The sequence below is a fragment of the Trichoplax adhaerens genome, genomic scaffold, assembly GCF_000150275.1.
Source record: "Trichoplax adhaerens TRIADscaffold_1 genomic scaffold, whole genome shotgun sequence".
In the NCBI taxonomy this organism is placed as follows: domain Eukaryota; kingdom Metazoa; phylum Placozoa; class Uniplacotomia; order Trichoplacea; family Trichoplacidae; genus Trichoplax; species Trichoplax adhaerens.
Window position 1 is genome coordinate 10555115 of NW_002060943.1, and position 20551 is coordinate 10575665.

At 32.9% G+C, this 20551-nt stretch overlaps 2 protein-coding genes across 2 annotated transcripts; one reads left to right on the top strand and one right to left on the bottom strand.

The window, feature by feature from the left end:
- Positions 1-1645: 1645 nt before the first annotated feature.
- TRIADDRAFT_52557 (uncharacterized protein) lies at positions 1646-6606 on the bottom strand (the record flags this gene model as incomplete). Its single annotated transcript, XM_002108962.1, has 18 exons — positions 1646-1874; positions 2265-2374; positions 2501-2653; positions 2815-2898; positions 3207-3380; positions 3562-3690; positions 3799-3961; positions 4043-4132; positions 4243-4304; positions 4544-4781; positions 4900-4955; positions 5076-5112; positions 5214-5271; positions 5362-5431; positions 5603-5737; positions 5813-6013; positions 6124-6169; positions 6566-6606. 18 exons carry the CDS (start codon positions 6604-6606, stop codon positions 1646-1648), a joined length of 2076 nt encoding a protein of 691 aa, XP_002108998.1.
- A 1521-nt stretch (positions 6607-8127) lies between these two features.
- On the top strand, positions 8128-19000 carry TRIADDRAFT_52558 (uncharacterized protein; the record flags this gene model as incomplete). Its single annotated transcript, XM_002108220.1, has 40 exons — positions 8128-8197; positions 9467-9612; positions 9896-10027; positions 10213-10375; positions 10463-10561; positions 10709-10860; positions 10933-11079; positions 11231-11323; positions 11404-11482; positions 11587-11700; positions 11799-11869; positions 11938-12060; positions 12267-12368; positions 12458-12602; positions 12977-13017; positions 13126-13267; positions 13332-13402; positions 13510-13626; positions 13777-13896; positions 13985-14071; positions 14205-14287; positions 14378-14444; positions 14574-14696; positions 15120-15245; positions 15301-15414; positions 15558-15687; positions 15790-15893; positions 15995-16147; positions 16300-16436; positions 16554-16707; positions 16807-16973; positions 17114-17251; positions 17318-17438; positions 17542-17688; positions 17783-17971; positions 18050-18205; positions 18295-18429; positions 18562-18664; positions 18774-18839; positions 18918-19000. The coding sequence occupies 40 exons, from the start codon at positions 8128-8130 to the stop codon at positions 18998-19000; spliced, it is 4710 nt and encodes a 1569-aa protein (XP_002108256.1).
- Positions 19001-20551: the final 1551 nt, after the last annotated feature.

A 20551-nucleotide genomic window follows, 5' to 3' on the forward strand; every position in this document is an offset into this window, starting at 1 on the left:
AGTTATATGATATAGTTGTGATACACGTAATAATGATAGGTTTTGAGTACAATATGCCAGGTGAACCCCGATCGTTTTAATAATGATACTAAATTAACCGCGAATTTCTCCCTTGAGGTAGCTCGTGTACACAGTAGCTATAGTTTAAGATGGATTTGTAATAGTTTGCGGAATTACTCAATCCATTTTATAAACAACAGCAATAACTATTGCACAATATCATTACTTGCGGAGCTAAGCTTCTAATAGCGACATACAAGATATTCTAGTATTTCATATACTGGAAGTTAGTTGTTCTCATGATATCTATGCGACTAATTTAATCTCAGTTAAAGTTGTCGTTAACTGAAATATGTGATAACCAGGGCAGTTTTTTGTTGCAACTTCTCCGCAATTTATCGACACAAAACGCAACGAAATGCAACTTTTGAGTCAAATCGCAACAAACTGCAAAAGTAACTTTATGTTATACTTTTGTGTCAATATTCTAAAGAACTTGGCTTAAGGCGGCCTATTATTACGCCGACAATCTTCCCACCATTAAAGAAATCGTTAATGGATTCGATGGTGATGGTATACTGGAGAGGAGAGCTAAAACCGTTGTAAATAAAGACGGTTTGGCAGTAAGTTTATTGGCCATTAATTAAAAGGGACTATTTTTCACTGTCTGCTTTGATAATGAAGACCAAATCGGTGCAATACAATATTGTAGATGCTTATGCCGACCTTAAAGGTTTGAATTTCGGTCAGGATAAAGCAGGGATTGGTGTTTATTTAACCAGGCGAATAAACGCTAATGATGATCTGGACAATATAATGCTATTAAAGCGTAACAATGTACCACCCAGCGTATATTTAAAGTTACAGCGATGTCAAGCCACGTTATCAGCGTAAGAACGTAGCTTTTCGATGCTACGTAAACTATTAGCTAAAGATCAGTATTTCTTGCCTGAAAACGTTCATAAGTACTTATCCTTATACTATAATTATAGCTGTGAATAAAATTCAATAAAGCTTAACGATACGAACGGATTTCAATTAAACTGAGTATTCCACAGCAACTTTCTATGAATTTTATTGCTAATTTGGATGAATACTTTATTTTAGATTACTTTACCAGAAAATTGAACATTTGCAACTTTGCCGGAAAAATTGTAACTTTTCTAAGAAATTGCAACATTTGCAACTTTTCTCAATAAACTTGCAACCAAAAAATTGCTCTAATGATAACTGCTATACCTTTAATCATTCGTAGATAAATCAATTGTGAATATTCTGTGATCGATAAAGGCAAATAATTTCACTAAGTAACATAGCTATTATAGTACAAGCCAAATTCCTATATTAGATCAATTTACTTTTGTTAATACGGTAATATCACAATATTTACTTGTTCATTTATTTAATTCAATGTACTATTTGCAAAGAAATAATGTTATTTTAAAATAATTTACTCTGATTATTAACATTATCAATAAACAGTTTTATTTTCAGTAAGAAAATAGTTTAATAATGGTGATTGACTATATAAGCGGTAAACGAAACATAAATAGTATTATACGCAGTGTCAGAAATTGATACAGGTATGCGGTTCAGTAAAGCCGTTTCTGTATTTTACACTTTGACTGTATTTATTCCAGCATTATTATGATGATACTTTCGGGCTGATTTTCCCGTTTTCTCCTGGTCTTCCGAAGCGATTAGTGTCTCCAAAACGTAGTAATTGTACAAATGTTTCGACGTCTGTTTTAGTAGTTGCTGGTACTAAGCCGAAATAATCGAATCCCCTTGATAGGCAGGCTTCTAAAGCCGGGGGATTTATACTTGGATCGATCATTTTAATCACTTCTCTGGCTTCTTCAACGGTAATTTCTCTAATATATGACATTAAAAAATTTAAATTATAATCGTAATAACGTATTAATTATATTATTTTAATTGGATAGCCAGAATTGCCTGAAGTTTATTGTTATGTGGCTGAAATATAGTAACAGCGTAAACACTTTAAATCTGTAGAACAGTAAAGTATATATACTGAGAGCATCTCATGAATTTAGAACAGGCTCCCTACCGTACTAGCATAACTGTCAACAGTGAATTCATAGCGGATATTATAGATAGAATTAATAGTATAGATAATACTCGTATATTGATTTTTTTACATAAAAATAAATTTATGAAAGTTTATGAACATATTTTCAATAACGTTTTCTTACGATATCATCATGGCAGTTAGAATGCTTCATGGAAAGATGAAAATTTACCGTTTATCGCTTCCTATAGCTTCCTCAATTTCGCTAATGTAAGCCAATCTATCATCCCACTGTTGTTCCATAATTTTTAACAAGAAAGGACTCAATTTTCCGTCCGCATCCTGTGATATAAATAAAATACTCGAATGTCATTGGGATGCACTGGTTATACAGTATAAGAGTAGACATATTCGATATAAAGTAAGTGATGGTAACCGTTAATGGAACTACGTGGTGATAAAACTTACCGTTTCGAAAAGTAACATATACTTTATTACATCAGGCGTGTCCTTATCAATGGCTACTTTCGCACCTTCTTCCAATACCGTAAAATCTTTTTCCGTTTTATTTGCGAAAGATTTTCGAAGAACCTGAGAAAAGTCCTTAATCGATATGCAGCCCTACGAGAGTAAATTTATGACGTAAAAGTAAATATAATTCAATTGTGATCAGCATAAAAAATGTAGAATGACTGTATGTTAGTTTTATACACTGCCCTCGAATATGCATATATTAATATTCGTAATTTGGATAAGTGATTTGTTAATCTTATATGATTTACCTCTTTGGACGAGGATGCTTTTGACATCGCTAATTTTAAGTTTGCAAACATTTGTTGTTGTTTATGGTGAACGATTTCATCGACCTGGTTAGCAATCAGACGAGAGCCAATGAGCAAAATCTTATCATAGCTTCCTAGTGAAGTTCATTTATCTGCTTGTTCATAAATTAATCTTTCTAATAAACTTTAAATATTTCATATTTAACTGTAAAGCAAACAATTTTTTATAAAAAATACTTTCGATTCATGGTTTAATCTATGCGCAATAGCCACGATCTTATAAAATTATAATGGATAGTTATATTCATGGCCAATACACGAGATAATATTAAAACTTTGACGTTGATTATAGCTTGGTGTATTATTGCTATCTTTAGTAATTTATGGCTCACCTCTCCGGATAAGATATTATAAAATAAGCCAATTTGTGGGTCCTTACTTAGTCTTTGGCATGCATAGTGTAAATTATAGCCCCATTCAACAATCAAATTATCGTCATCATGGCGCTTCTTCAAGTACTCATAAATGAATTCTTGGATATCACTATGATTTCCGTTGGAGTAGTTCTAGCAAGCAAAATCCAGTATAGCGTTACGGCTCAGAATGTTGTAGCCTACTAGTCATTGTTTATTAAATTCTAGAGTATTAGCGCTCTGTTTCTTTCAAATTTAAACCTAGTGACGGCAGCTAAGATTTGCCTTTATAAATTGATCGCTACAGTTTTTTAAGGATAATTTGCTAAAAAACCTTTGTATCATATTTAGCTTTTTCTTCCCATAATTCATTAATGAAATATAGAACATCTTTCTTTTTTGTACGGAAGTTTCTAATTTTTCCTTCATATCTTAAATACCTCGGTATAGACTCATCTAGTCCCTGAAGTCAAAAATTGTCATGCGATTTTTATATAGTTATCTCAACTATGTAAAAATAAAAATGCATTTGTAACTAAATGATAGTAAATAATATATAAGTATATATTACCAGTCCTTCAAAATATTCTACAGCTCCGATGTTAGTTGGATCAGCACCAGCAATTTCAGCCAACAATATATCAACTAACTGATCACTTGTTCTATCTTGCGATATAACAGTCCATCGCTCATTGCCACCTTCGATATATGGAGCACATTTACTCCAGTCTGGCCTATAAAAGTAACGATTTATAAGTAAAAATAAGTTGATTGACTAAGTATAAGTAAAAATATTTGTACATATAGAAGCTAACCGCGGTGTTGCCGATCTTCTAAGTATATCACATTCATGTGCAAAATTGTTGCGTTGATCTAAGACTTGCTTGTATACAGTTTGTAAAGTACTAAACAGGATTATTAACAGTAAATTGAATATCAATACCATAAATAGTAAAAATTTAAAATTTCTTATTTGGTCAAACTACTTAGCGTCATAATGGTAAAAATTAGAAACCTGTGCTCTTCTGATAATTTAGTAAATTGTTTCTTCAGGTTACTTAAGACACTAGTCATTTCCTAAATAGAATTGACAGAAATTGTAGCAGCAGAAAATTATAATTGGTATGTCTAATTTTGATCTTAACATTTCATTTGCGCCATCTAGTATGTGTTCAGGCACATATCATCGTAAATTTTTTTAATTATTAACAAAACTTAAAATAAGATTCTTTTGATGTAGAGATTCTATATTTAGATCTAAATTCGCTCAATATTGTTTAATCTATAAATGGTTGATTTCAAAATATGATCATTACAATGCTTTTCTCTTTTATCTTCTCAAAGTCACGGCGTGGAATGACATCACCATAATTTGCTTGATATTCCGTAATCTTATTCTGTGATTCTACAAGATCTTTCCTACATCTTTCTAGAGCGATTCGTAACATTACTGCATCTTCCTGTGTATTATCTTTAGCTCGACCTTGGTCACGGGCAGTGATTAGCTCCTCGTACTGGTATCTTAAATCGTTTATATCTTGCACTAATAGTTTTCTGCAAACACAAAAATTATTCTAAGCTAAAAAGCTAGATTTTATAGATGTGCAGCATTTTATTAAGATATTTTAGGGTTACACCTATCTATACGGTAAAGTTTCTATTAATCAGCTACCTAGCATCTGCTTCATTGCGATACTTTTCGTGTTCTAGAGATAATTCTTCTTGTAGCTATAGAACAGACGTTAAAAAGCATAGTTAGATAACTTATTTCTTTAGGCTATTTACTAACTGAATACAGTAAAATACTAAGTATTATGGCATTAACTCAGGTAACTGCAGCTGATTTACCTTTTGAATCATTTCAGCTAGAGTTTGTTTATCTTCCCTAAAGGTTAATAATATAAGTTGTAAAAATTAGTTATAAATTCTTTCGGTTAGCTTACTGTAAGCTAAGTAAACTCTTATCTTGTGCAAATTGTTTATTACCTTATATCATCTATTTTATTTGTTAATTTCTTGTTTTCGTTTTTAAGCTCTTCAAGCTCTAATTTTATTTTGAAAATTTAAATACTTGGTTAATTCTTTTTCAAATAAAGTATTGTGTTCTGTTATCTGAATACTTGTGATGTAATACCTTTCCTTTCTAAGTCACGTAATTGCATGATTTTCTGATCGCATTCTTCAGCAATAGTAATAATCATCGCCTATATTTTGATTCATGAAATAATTTGATAAGATTTGATTTTCTGCGATATTATAAATACCGTAAGTAAATTGGATTCGAAGTATAGTAATAATGATCGTAATCATAAAATATGAAATAATGTCTGGCAAATTCACATTTATTGAAATGGCCTACGTATGTAGCGATTAACCTTAAGTGGCTCTAGTTCTACTACTTTATCTTTTAATTCATTGATATATGTTTCATATTCATTCTTGATGGAAGCCAACATAGGCTTGTATGTTTTAAATTCCTGGATAAGAAACTCGAATACCTGGCGAAATACCTTAAAAGAGGAAGAGATTTTAAGTAATAACTCTAAGCCTATTTATTTATCTAAACTAGAAGCAAAATGCCTTACTTGCATTCGAGCCTCATGAGAAGTTGTATTTAACCTTCCTATTATAGATAATTCACGATTTAGATATGTTTCTAGATCTTTTAGAAACTTTGGTTTCGGTTGAGTAGTAGATACACTCGCGGGGACGTAAGCTGATTGAGCGTGAGGCATACTACTTGCTGGCCAAACGTCAACTATCCCTGTCTTGCCATCATTAATATGCTAGAAAGGATCAAATCAATAATATTATTAATTTGTACTTAATCACGTTAAATATTATTACACAAATTCTTTTCTTTAGATTGATTAATTATACAAACTCCAAAACTGACCTGATTCTTAAGGTTCAATGTATTATCATGATCTTTTTCATGAATTCTATTAAAGATTTCGTAAATTAATTTAAATTTTACTTAAATTTGTGTCATACATACAGAATAATTTATTTATAAATCTATGTAGTACACAGTCATAAGTGCAGTTGTAGATTTACGTAATATCAAATAGAGATGTTCAGAGATGTTTACTAATGGAATGCTTCGCTGTTATACGCTTAAGTTTTCATATTTACAAGTTAGTCTACTAATGTTGTATTTGCTACATCTGTTTTAAAGTCAGAATAGCAAAACTATTATGGAGTTGTTATGTCTGTAATTCGATCGCCTATACGTGTGTTATTACAGCTAGCAATGTTAGCTTTACAATGACGCTAGTTAAAATATTAACTAGTTTTAGTTACGGATATACGAAAAAGAATACACCACTAACGCTTACGTTGTATCGCTGATTGGGGGTAATTTGCTGGCAGTGTACATCTTTATTCCGTTCTTAAAAACTAACTTAGTAAAATATTTAATTTAGTTCTGTCTTCAGAAGGTAGGTTCCCTAATAACAGCAATTACGAATGCTGTACGTTGAAGTTCAGTGCTAGGGAAATGTTTGGATAGTGTAGCAGTATGCGCTGTATATCGCTTCTATCATCACTAAAGTACTGTAGTCACTGTACAGTTCTCTAGCACTATTTCATTCTCTAAGTATATGGTTACGATTGATTTGCTGGCTAATTTTTGATAAAGTTGAGATACGCAATGTTTGTATCCATGGTAACAGCGGTCTTTAACTTTCAACTTGCTTTTGCTGTACCGCGGCGTACCGTACTCAGCGAGTGAGTCAGTGTACAGTAGTATAAGGCAGAGTCCTGCAATGGAGTGAAAATGCAACCTGAACCCAATTAAATTGTTGATTTTCTAACCCGAAATGAGTGTATTTGCTATACAAACATTGTATCACTACAGAAATTCTTAACTCGAATCCCGATCTCGAGTTGGGTTCAAGTGGGTCTAGGACAATTTGCCGCTGTACAATGTAATAGTATAGGATCGAAACAATATCAATATAGATTTGACATTACGAGGATGAATTGAACACTTTGCAGCGTTCAATCCTATACACCGTAAAATTAATCTAATTCAATTAAGTATCTGTTTTGATATTACGAGGGTTTATAGTACAGTTACAGTATGTGCAGCTTGTGGAATCCGTGTGACCGTCATTAATTTAAGTCTTTTGTTTTTACAGGGACTGTCCTGTCCCCTAATGATCTACGGTACAGTAATGGTCACTGGAACTGTGGGCATGTACTGTACACTGTGAGTTCTTCAGTTACGTCATCATCAGTCAGTCATCGTTATTACGGTACTGTACTCAGTGTACTGTATCATCAGTAATGCCATCAGCTGTCATTTCGCAAAACTCAGCTGTACAGTACATCAGTTACATGATGTCATACAGTACTCCTCATACCAAACAGGTGGAAAAACGAAAGACGGGAGAAAAAATTGGAACGTAATATGTTTTCTATAGACGTTAGGGACTAGTTTGGGATAGGGATATACAAAATTAAGTATTCATTATAAAAACTATGAAAAAGAAGTTGAGCATTCCCTGACGATAACCATACAGTAGACGTAAAACCTTTTTACCTCTATGACTAACTGCACCGAGTGTACTGTAATGTACAGTACTGTACTGTAGCAATAAATTGAAAGTACTGTACTGTACTGTACAGTACTGTACAGTACTGTCCAGTGTTCTGAATTTCTGATACAGTACAGTACAGTACAGTACTGTACAGTAAAGTAATATTGTACTGTACGTAGTATTGTACTGTACACTGTACTGTACAATAATATATATATACTGTACTGTATAATACAGTATAACGAACTAATTTACCGATCTACGGACTCCAGCAGATACTGCAACTTAGCTAACGAAGGTGCGCGCTTGAGCTTATTGCATTTTTTGCTTTACTGTTTAGAAATTAGCATTTCGTAATGTCGGCTAGTGGTAAACAGTGGCTTTCAGAATATGGCTCGGAGTATTCTACAGGTGGCCAAATTGATGGTAAGTTAAGGGAATTTACTAGTCTTGATTATCTAAATGTACATTAATGTAAATAACTTGCTACCATTGATTCTAAATACTGTAATGTACATTGTACAAGTGTGGATATGTTTGCACCGAAGTGTGCTCGAATCCTACGTACAGTAAGGTGTATGTCAGAGCCTCAGAGGTATAAATACGCAATCGATCACGTAGTTTCACCCTGGATATTATGCTTCGATTGGGAACTCATTACACGAATAGAGAATATCAGGATCGAATTCTTCATTTCCAGTTTGGTCATCGCTATGAGACTAGTGTTCTTGGTATACATACGTTGTGGTATACGAGTATGTAACAGTGTGCAGTACAGTATGTTTGTTGTCTGTGCGCAGATGACTTTTAACCCCGCTATTAAACTACAGCACTACCATGGACTACTAGATGCACCTAGATAGTATATCTAGTAATCCATGACTCTAATTAACCTGACTCTACTGTACAGTACAAGTGAGACGTAGATGATAACTGGCTTAAATGATGGCGCATTGAACGACAGTATTGATACCAATAACTTTACTATTTACAGTTAGCTAGCCTTTGCACTATATTAAATTTATTGGCATCAATAAGCCGACTTGGCTGTGCTGCGTGATCATACGAAATCTTAAGACTCTTAAAATACAGCGTAATCCGTATTCATGCAATAATTTTCGTATGTACGTACAAAATTGAGTAATCATACCGCAAAATCATGGTATCGTAGATTTGTGATCCGATTTGTGAAATATTTTGTATAGTCTTAATTAATTGTGAGAGGTAAGATTATTGCATTATTATTACGATCATAAGAGCAGCACCAATATCAGGGAGATCTTATACTGTACCTGGTAATGCGAATGTATGTATGCAGTGTCCATAACGCTCGTAATGAATGAGCATAAGCTAGAAATTAACTATATGGAAGTTACTTTCCTGCATTATAGTAGTAATTATCGACATCATGTACTGTCGCAGGTACTTACAGTATGACAGTTCCTGGAACTCTGTAAATAATTGGTATGGTTGACGATTGAAATGGACTATTAATAGTATGAAATGCAACTAAAGTGCTTCTGTACGAATTTGTACAATTCAAATCCTACTAATGCTTAAGCATGCTTAGATTGGAAGGCTCCATATTTTAGGGGCTGTATATTGGATGTTGTGTGGTCGAGAGATTATACTGCGATAGACGATGATCAGTAGACATAATTTGTTCTGATATTGTTTTTCTACTAATTTGGGAAGAAATGGTATTGGCTCTCATTGAGAGCTGTGCGGATAAATCTGAATCTGTCCGTGCAACGGTTGCTGATTCACTGACTTCTATCGGAAAGAAAAAGCCTGCCTTAGTTTTAAATTTCTGCAAGGTCTTCCTAGAGAAAAGGACCAAGGTAATAGGTGTTACCTCATGATTGTGCAGTAGGTACTATTATGAAGATGAAGCAACTGAAACTGTTACTGTATGACTTAAAATACTATATTGTTGTAGCTTCCAGTTATTTAAATACACATCGGTATCTCTAAGGAATGCATACAAAAATAGTTACATCTGTTCATATAAATAGTGTTTGCGTTTTGTAAGGCTGTTACACTTATAACTCTTCTCAACACAATATCGCATAAAACAGCGTAAGAACTTGGCTAATACTATTTTGTAAATGGTAACATTTTTAGTTAGATAAAGGTCATCGAGTTTTACTCTTGGGAGTTATTAAAAGAATTGTTACCGAAACTATCGATACTTTACCATCCCAAGTAGGATGTGACCTAGTTCGGTTGGCCTCGTCTGAAATGACTGCATCAAAGGTAAAACTGGTATCAGTTCTTAAATACTGTATATATTACGGTCAGTGTGCGTATCGGGGATAAGTCCACTATATACTATCATTACTGAAAGGGCACATAGCGATACTACAGTACTAATTTCGGATTTATTGTTACTAAAACTGTAACAATATCATAATTCTATTTTATGTATGAATCTTAAATAGGAAGTCATTGTTGATTGGCAAACTGCAGCTTCCGAGGTTCTCGTTGCTTTAGGTAGTAGATTTGCTAAGGAAGTTATTACAAGTTTATTAGATAAGTTTGGAGCTGGAGCTATTCCACATTATTTTGTTGTTCAAACCCTGGCTAATCTAGCATCAAAGAATGGTAATATAATTAAATTCTAATAAATTTTAGTTACAGTAGTTTTAAAGCTTCAGTCCTATACTTAACAATGGTGCTCTTTTAATATAGCTTATTGCGTCGTTCCTCACTTGAAAGATACTTTTGGAAGATTGTTGCCTATGCTGGGGATGGCAAAATCAGATAATATGAAGTATATATTCTCTTATGGTAAGAAGTTATCTTTGCTTCGCTTTGTGCTCTGGGTATAATATTGATAATGATATCTATTGACGTAGCTCACATGGCTCGCTTGTTCATATGATTTTGATATTTAAATATAGAATATCTTTTATTTTATGTGTTTCTATCCCGTAGCTCTCAATCGATTTTGTGAGAGCATTTCAGAATACGTAGCCAATATTGATAAAGCTCCCGATAAAAAGATATCTTCCGGTATGTACTTTGGTGAGGTTTCGGCGGGTTACGATGTTCTATTTGGCGTATGGTTACAGTCCAAAGATTCGCGGGTAAGAGACTATAGTTCCAATTTATCGTTGATTTAAATGACCGAAATCATATAATGATATTATTAATTGTAGCTTCGTTCGGTCGTTGCCGAAGCGATTGGACAGATGGCACTTATTTTGCCGCGAGATAAAATCGAAGAGCAATCAACAAAATTAATATCTGTTATTGTGTCATTATACCGGAAACATAGCCCAAATGATCACTTATTAATTACAGAGGTAATTCTTAAAATAATACTATGTTTTCTATTTCGCTCAGTGATAAATTTTGGATGATCTCATTACAAGAAACTTCAGAAGTTGTACTTTAATGTGAAAGGATAGTGAATTCTGTGAGTTGTTATTATCATTCTAATCATGCTATTGGTAGTGTCTCTGCAATATATTAGCTGCTCATTTGCAAGTTGGATGTCAGATAGCGGATTCGTTAGCAGATAATGTTATGGCAACATTACATAATCAGGTAAATATTACTTATTATATGGACGATTTTTAGCGCGATCATTATTCTCTTTTATTGATCTTAAATTTTATAATCCTTAGGCATGTGCATTTGCTGATTTTGGTAGCACTAGTTCTATTAAAAATCATAATGAAGTACTAAGGTGCTTTGCTGTCATTGGTAAGCATAGGCATTATTATTTTACTTTACGTTAAATATTACCTTAGTAACTATTGCACAAGGGTATATCTTCGCTATTAAGATTTCCACGGCTTCTTCTTCAGGTCCTATTACTTCCAATCGTTTAATACAATTTTTATTGAACAAATTGGAAAATCCTAATGATAAGATCAGAATCGGAACGCTTAACATCTTGAAACATATTATTAATGCATCTGGTAATAGCTGACACTCAATGATAGAAATTTGAGAGCATTTCGTCTTTATTCTGCAGTCTAGGGTGAAATTTTAATCTGCAAATTTGTATTCACTGTAGGTATTCCACAAGATAAAATGGCACTAATCATTAGTGGTCTTAAAATTTTGTTAAATGAAACGAACAATAAGGTGGCAAAGAAAATTATTACCGTAAAATTTTTTTGATTATTTACTTTTACTTTCTATTTATACTGTAGGTTAAGCAGACACTTGCACAAGTGATCAGTGCAATGGCTCATCATGAATATTTACATTTGGAGGGTGGTCAGCTTCTGGTTGAATTCATTGTTAGGCAGTGCGCGCTAACAGACAATCTACAGGTACACTTTAATACTTGTCTGTCTAATACTGTTATACTTCACAATTTATCAATTTTTATTTCAATAAGGCACTATTTGATGATTTTGATATAATTTCTTTACAGTGCTGTCTTTCTATCTGTAGTAATAAATCCTAAATATGCGTGTATCTTAATTGGTATTTTTATTGTTCTAAAAATTCGTCCAATCAATTATATGTATTACAGAAGACTACTAAACCTGACTCTGAAGTTTCCAACGCCTCTCTACGAGTAATGTGTGGAAATGTTCTACAGTTAGTAACCACAACTGTGGCTCACATGCAAAACGTAAGTATTTGGATGCGAAATTTTTTGTATCACTATGAATTTTATTACAATAATTTACCAAATTGTTAAAGTAAATTTGGTGATTTTAGGTTTTATGGCCCACCCTAATAGAATTTATTGTTCCAATGAAGTATAATAATGCTGCCGGTGTTATTTGTCGTAGCGCGGCATTTTTAGCTAACAAAAAACAATCGGAGGAATCAAGTGATTATTACCTTGATTACGCATGTCAAGGTGGAACTTTATTTTCGTTTAATTAAATTTCAGTGTTATGATTTATTTTCAGCTATATCTTGGCTGACAATATAATACGAGTATATGTATGGACTCCTGGATACACCGTATATCTAAATGTTCATGGCTGTTGTATTACATATTATGAAGCAATATAATTAATGTAATGAACCATGTTGTATTGCTACCGTACCCTAGTTTAGCTGAGCTTAAATCGCAATATACAAGGCTATAAAATAGTTCGAAATAGAATAGCTGTAATTTTAAGCTTTAGTAAATTATATATTTTACGCAGAATACAGTGTATCCCAATTACACATTTGTTAATACCATTTAAATAATAACTGTTGGTACTTTTTATTATCTAATTTTAGTAAATCTACCAAAGCCTGTCGCTTTATTGGCTAGATTATTAGTAAGTTTTAGTATTTATAATTATTAAATTTGTAATATCAAAATTTTTAATCATTGCTGAGAATTAATGTGCCGTACAATATCGTTGAAACTTGGCTTTATTGTCAAGGTTTTGGCTGGATTACCAAAACGGTCGTGTGGTCAAGGATTACACGTGCTAAATTTTTTGCTTGCGATGTCGAGCAATATTAACGAAGCCTTTGCAGATATGTGGGATAGCGTACTCCCAAGAATGATTACATACTTGGAAGGTATAAGATATCACAGTTTGATAATTACTGTTGTATACTAGTTTGGATAGTTGTTGGTTAACAGATTGTATCACTTTAGAACATTCAGCTGGAGATGACTGGAATCAGAAAGCTTGGGAAGATCTTGTGTTGAAGGTAATAAAATAAACAAGTTAAATTAAGCTCTCCAGTTAACTTATACCTGACTCTAGATATAAACTAAAATAAATAATTATGGACTTTTTTTGTTTTTGATTTATTAGTTACTAACAAAATCTTTGGAGGAAGTGGAAGATGAAAATTGGACTTGTGAGTTAGGCTCAGAAATGAGTTCACAAATAGTCATGTATGAGAGTTTTCCTGAAGAAAAGGCTAGTAAAGTAATATTAAAATCATATTATTCAGTAGTACAATATTACCGGCGTGATAAAAGCATTTTTTTGTCTTATAAAACAATGAAGATACTGTGATCTGATTAAATTTTAACAAGAGTGCAAATCTAATATCAAATTAATTTTATTTGTTTATAGAATTTTCTGTATAAGTGTATAGGAGTAATTCTTCGTAAAACAACCAACAAAGCTTATGTAGAGAAGCAGTTAAACATTATGTTTTCTAGTGTTAATCATACTAATCAAACAGAAAGAGAGGTATGTTCTATAGGAACTTCTTGTGTGCTGCACCTAATTTGTAGTATACTAAGGATTGACAGTAGATTTTCTGAATCCATTATTATAGGGCTGTGCAATGGGAATGGGATTTGCATCGTATGCCCACTTAGATGCAGTTTTACAAAAGCTTGAAGATGTGCCTAAACGTGAAATGGTCAGAAAGTCCACCGGTTTTATGGGCTTTATGAAAGTGCGGATTCTAATGCGCTGGCATTTAAGATAGAATATTATTAGTTCAGCGTAGTCTTGACAGATGGATTTGAAAGTACTTTATTGTCACTTTGTAGGATAAGTCTGAAGCTGATGTAGAAAGGATAAAAAGTACTCTCATACTTAGTTACGGTTACGTAACCTATTATTCTCCAGTAAAGTAAGTTCTTAATACCTTAAAGATACTTTGTTACTGTACTATTGCGTGCTAGTAACTATGATTAACCCGATTTATATACGTATGTTATAGTCTGATAACATCAAGAATTGAAGTAAATATACTTCGAGTGATTAATCCTCAGTTTGGAAATGTAAAGGTAATAAACGTCGTTGACCATCTATTTTTATTGTTCTATAAGATCTGTAGTGTTACACCACCAGTTACAGCTCGTACTTTCATTCCATTTCTTCCTAATAAAGTTAAGTTTAATTTTGACTATTTTCAGGATTCCACCGTAAAACAGAATCTCATTCGATCAGTAGCATTAATTGGCCATGCTTTACACAAAGATCATCTAAAATTTAGTTTTACATTTAATAAAAGAGATGATCTTATAACACATATGCTGGTAATTCGATTGATGTGATTATATTACATAGAAATCTTTTACTCGTTTAAATATAGCTTACGGTTTTGAATCTATAGAACTACATCAAAGCCGAGCATGGAACTGCCATATCAACGGAAACAAGGAGTCTTGCTATGGATGCTTGCACAACCTTAATGTATCCAAGTTTTATCTGTACTCTAGTTTCGGTTTTTAAACTTTAGTGTTTAAAGTTTTACGTTTCCGTTAGCCAATTCACCTTAACATAAAAAAATATTTAGTAAACTTGAACCGAATCTTGACGAGAGTCTTATAGGGACTTTGGTGAAAATTTGTGCTAAGAGCATTTATTGTGTCAACACCTTGGACAATGTAAGAACATTGGAACTATCTTTAATATATAAAATATAGAGACCAATAAAACAAATTCTCATACAATAATAGGCAGAAGAACTGGCGGAAAAAACACTAAGGAGTTTTAACTTGATGTTATGCGAAATTTTGGAAAACGGAAGTCCCTCAAATGATTTCTTTATGCTTTATAAAGTACATAAGAAAATCTATAGTCCAGTTAGTTATGACTTGATTATATTGTTAATATCAAAATTCATAAACGATTTTACAGCACTTGGAGAATTGGATATATTCTAGTCACGAAAGGGAGAGGGACAGATCCCTTCAATCTTTGGCTGCAATTCTTGAATGGTATTTGGAACATGCAGAGTCGGAAAACAAAGATGTAACTGTTGTGATAAATAAATATTCTCACTGAGAATTTGTATCAGTTATTTATCATCTACCCTTTACTACTTTATTACTGAGATGATTGCAGGTTACATGTAACGTATTTTCCCCTGTAACCATCCCATTATTATTGCTTAGGGTTCATCTAAAAAATTTGGAGCTGTCATAGCACGCTTGGCCCCTCGCGTGGCCGACCCGCTTGCGTCTGTTAGAGAATCCACTATTACCTGTACACAACTGATATTCCGCATCGAAATGCAATTTCAAGGTTTGATATATTACTTACCCGGTTTTAATTAGTTTTTGTATGATCCCGTCATTAGAGTACAAATTGAAAGGGTTTGTGAATTCTGTTTTAACAACGTTTCAGCAATTGGCAACGATGAATTGGTTGATGCAATGGATTTATTAATAGAGAGATGTAGAAAGGAAGAATCAACTGTCATTACCTCGGTAGTAAATGACTACGGCAAGGTAATGGATCTATAACAACAGTTTCATGATCGCTGCGTGAGCATGAAGTTAAACTGCAAATTTTAATGTTTAATAGTACTATTTTTATGTATCATTACCAGATATTAGCTAAGAAGATTCGTGAAGTTGAATTAGTAGAATTCATCTATTTGTTGTTGGATGGTCTGGTAGATTGTCAGTTACAGAGTGCAGTAGGTACTAGTGCGATCATTAATGCTGTTCTTCGATCCAGAGCTGGAGGCTTAAGAGAAGAGGTAAAATAATTTTTAGCTATATAGAAGCATTATGAATTATCAATATATATGAGAGTATTAATTTGTTGATTGGAAGATGTGAGGCGTGAAAGTAGTGGTTGATTTTCACAAGTTCTTTATTGTTGTATGCCAAGGTTCCAAAACTGATTCAGAAACTGCGTGAAAAACTAGAAGAAATTGATGATGATAAATGTATTAAAGGAGTTCGTAAATCATTCCGAGTTTTGGCATCTTACCATTTATTACCAGTTTTAGATGTTTTGCTCAACTTCAAGTTGCCTTATGATCGGTATACTATTTTATTTAGGAATTGTTTTTACTTAATAGATCTAAATGCTACAGTATTATTTTCTATAATATCGATGTAACTGCAGTAATATGATATGTACATCGCTTTTAAAAATAGTTATGTAGTTGGGCTTTGGAAGACCTTGGCTGAAGAAGAGGAGATGTTAGGTAGCGTCTGTTCTCATTTTATGGATTTACTCAAAAAAAGCTTTCCTTTTCAAGAGCAAGGGCGAAAGGAAATAATTAAAATTGCCACTGAACAACCTATTGCTGTAAGTCTTGGATACACTGTGCTTAGAACTTCTAATTTCGAATCCTATATGTCTGTGTTAGAGAAATTAACAGCATAACGTTAATAATTGTATATTCAGATTGCTTGCGGTTTTAATGAGCTATTCAAAGTGCCGACTGCTGTATCCATTGCAAAGCGGGACTATCCCCAGTTATTTTCAACTTTGTTACTGCGAATTGGCACTTGCATAAAAGTTCAACAAGTAAAAGAGAAAAGCTCTAAAGCACATGGAGTTAGTCCCATGCGGTATGATTATAATTGGCTACAATATTTCTAACATGTTTTTGCCAAATTATTTAAATTTTCCGTTTTGCAAATACTTATTATTATACTGAGATGCAACATATCCTAATCAGATAATTTGAATGTTGATGATATTGATACAGGACAGCGATATCGGCTTTTCAAGGTTTTCTTACATTATCAGAAGAATTTGAGGTTCTTGATGAAATTGACAAAGAGGACGGCTGGGATAAAATACGTCATGATAAAGCATATTCGGATGCTATTGTGGCTATAACTAGGTCGTTAATTTAAGAACCTAGACTAGCATTACCGATTTTTTACTGATAAAGCTGTTTTTACTCTAGTGCTTTATGTAAATCCATATTACTAAGACCACATATCGCCAAGGTAATAGCATACTTGATGCCAGCATTGAACGGACCTTATGACAATCAAAGGTTAATTGTGGCAGCTTTTTTCGCTGAGGTATGATACTGTGATTACATGTAGTTCTGTAGTAGAGATTGTGCATAAAGTCTGTTGTACTTCGGATTAATTATGTAACTTGATCATTAACGATATTGAATAGATTATAAATCAACGTTGTTTGGGAGAGCTTGGGCAGGCTGATATTATTATAAATTGTTTACTAAGCCGGCTGGTAGATGACAACTTAAAAGTTCGCATGTTTTGTGTTCGCGGTTTGGGTAATGTAGCCAGCGTTGGAAGGGAGCACGTACGAATACTTTATTTCTGTATTTAGTAAACAATTTTACTAGATTATTGACGCTATTTGAAATGCGTATATGTTTGAAATATCTATTTTCCAGTTCAATGCATACTCTACCACTGTTCTTTCCGCGTTGATGTCTGGTATTGACGAAAAAGACGACTCTGACTGCGATATAACTCTCGAAGCTATGTCTGGACTTAGTAGAATAATTGCTGAACTTGATGAAACTCATGTTAGATCGATACTAATTAATATCTCATTAAAGATTCGGCCATGTTTTGAGAAGGTAATTTGGAAAAGTTCATATAAAACGTGTTCATGATATTGCGTAACTATGTAGTATCGTAATTTCTTGGTACTTCAGAGCGAAGAAAAAGTCAGAGCGAGAGCATTTACGCTATTTGGCCATTTGTCGAAATTTGGTGATGGTCCTTCAAAAGTACCGTTTCTGGAACAAATTCAAGCCAATATGGTGTCATTATTGTTACATCTAAATGAGAATGAAGCTAGTGTGGTCAAGGTTGTACTATTTATTTATTATCATTTGTTATATTCCATGTTATTGGACATCGCACAGCATACTAAGATTTTACACTGCTTAATTTGCAGGCGTGTAAATTTACATTAAGAAGTATTGGACCACTGCTTAACAATTCTGAGATTGACTATATGTTTCAGAAGTATCTATTAGATGACGCAACTTTGTATTATGGAGAATTTTTAAATAATTTGACACGTTTACTGGTAATATTTACAAGCTATATTACAACACACTGTATATATATATTTCTTAAATTCGGATTATTTTCAATTAACCTTCTTGATAGAAAATTTCGTCCTGTGCTTTTTATATGACAATGTAAAACTGTTATACAGATCTCGGAATACAAAGAAAAAACAAGCCTTTACGTAACTGGAGCAACCAGATTTTTTAAAAGTGAATGGGAAGAGATAAGAGCTAATGCAGCCACTTTGATTGGTATAGAAATTTTAGTGTAGAATATACATAAAAGCGTTGAATGGTTAAGCTTGCTAAAAATGTATAGTATTGCATGTTTATTCATACGTAATAAAATACTCTGTTGCAGGTTATTATTTGGGTAACTTACCTAATGAACTTCGTGAGACTATCTCTAAGGAACATGTTTGCAACGGTGAATATTAATTACTGATGTATGATATCTGTTTTCGATGTTCACGTTGCATTTTTAATTCTTAATTTTTTCTTACAGCTTTGAAAATGCTTCTTAAAGATACTTCCCCTATGGTAAGATCTGGATGTGCTACGGCGACAAGTTTATTGTATGAATATTAAGGATGAAGGAATTTGACAAATCTCTAATGAAACTGATAATAATTAATTGTATATGTGGCTTTTTGAATCAGTTGTATGTTCTGTACTCTATTAAAATTCTATTATGTTTCACCTTCTGATCCTTGGTACACTATTCTAAAGTAAAAGTATTAGCTTTTTCCTGAATGGAATTCCTTCACGCTATTGAATGTAAAGTTAGATTAATTCGAGATATAAATTACTATGATTATATTTTTATTCTTAGTATAGTCTATAAAATTAAATTAGTAAGCAATAACTGCTACTTCTTATAAATTCATGAAATAATGTAATGAGATATAAAGTGTATACTTTCACTTACCATTGGCGTTGATAGAATTGAATAAGCACCTCATATTTCTTTTGCTATTCAAGTTCATGCACAGTGGGGTGAGTAGTTAATTGCGAATTAACACGATTGTCTTAGAAATGTTCTCTGACTTAAATTAGCTAAAACGGGGATTTTCCCGCAAGTGATTTACATTAATAAGACTAGTAGGTGTCTAAGTAGTTTTAATTAAGAATTGACGTAAAGTACATTTTGTTTATTTGGATTATATTTCTTTTCCGTAACATTATGTTAAGTGATAAATTTGTAACTTGTGAAATGAAAAAACTATTTTAATGAACTATAATCATGAAGTGATGATATAAAAGATTTTATCACAAAAAATTCATTGTTATGTAAGAAATAGCTCTATGATAGGGGCTGAGTGATGAAAAGTTAATAATTATATATACACACTCGTATAATGTCAGTGGAATTGGAACTGTGCTGTGTATGATATATGATTTAGTTAATTAATTATATTTAATATACAGTACAGTATATTATGCAGTATATACAGTATTTTTGGATGGGGTTCCATCTGCCTGTCTGTCCGCTACGGTTGGCCATTGACCAATGACCATTCTACTGTATTTTTCACGAATGTTATGCTTACTTGAATATCGCCAAGATATCCATGATCCATGTCATATCACATACACACATACACACACATATGTCACCAGGAACCACTAAACCCTCTCCTGCTACACCATTTTTAATTCTATTTACCTTTACAATTTTGAAAAATCGAAATTTTGATTGAGGGGCATGAAAGTAAGTTTATATGCTAACACTACTGTACAGTACAGTGATCAGTATGGGTCTGAGGCTAACAATCACTCTTATCCTATTTATACCAGGCATGCGCATACTAGTCAACTCCAGGTTACAAGGCGCGCCATTCTTTAAATTTCCTGCAGCAGTAAACAAGTAGTAAATACAGTACAGTACAGTACAGTACTATAGCCTGCACTTGTAGAGTTATAAAAAGGTCCGTGGTACGTACTGTACGCGTATTCGATATGCTGTACAAGCATTTCTGTTTCAATATTTGGAGTCGTGACTATGATGATTTATTTCATTGCGTAGAAATTAGAGTACGTTTAGTTTAGTGCATTTTGCAAATTTACTAGTAAGCATTTTGCAGCATGAGAAGTAAGAACAGCTTTAAGTGTTTTTACTAAACTTTGTTCAGGATACAG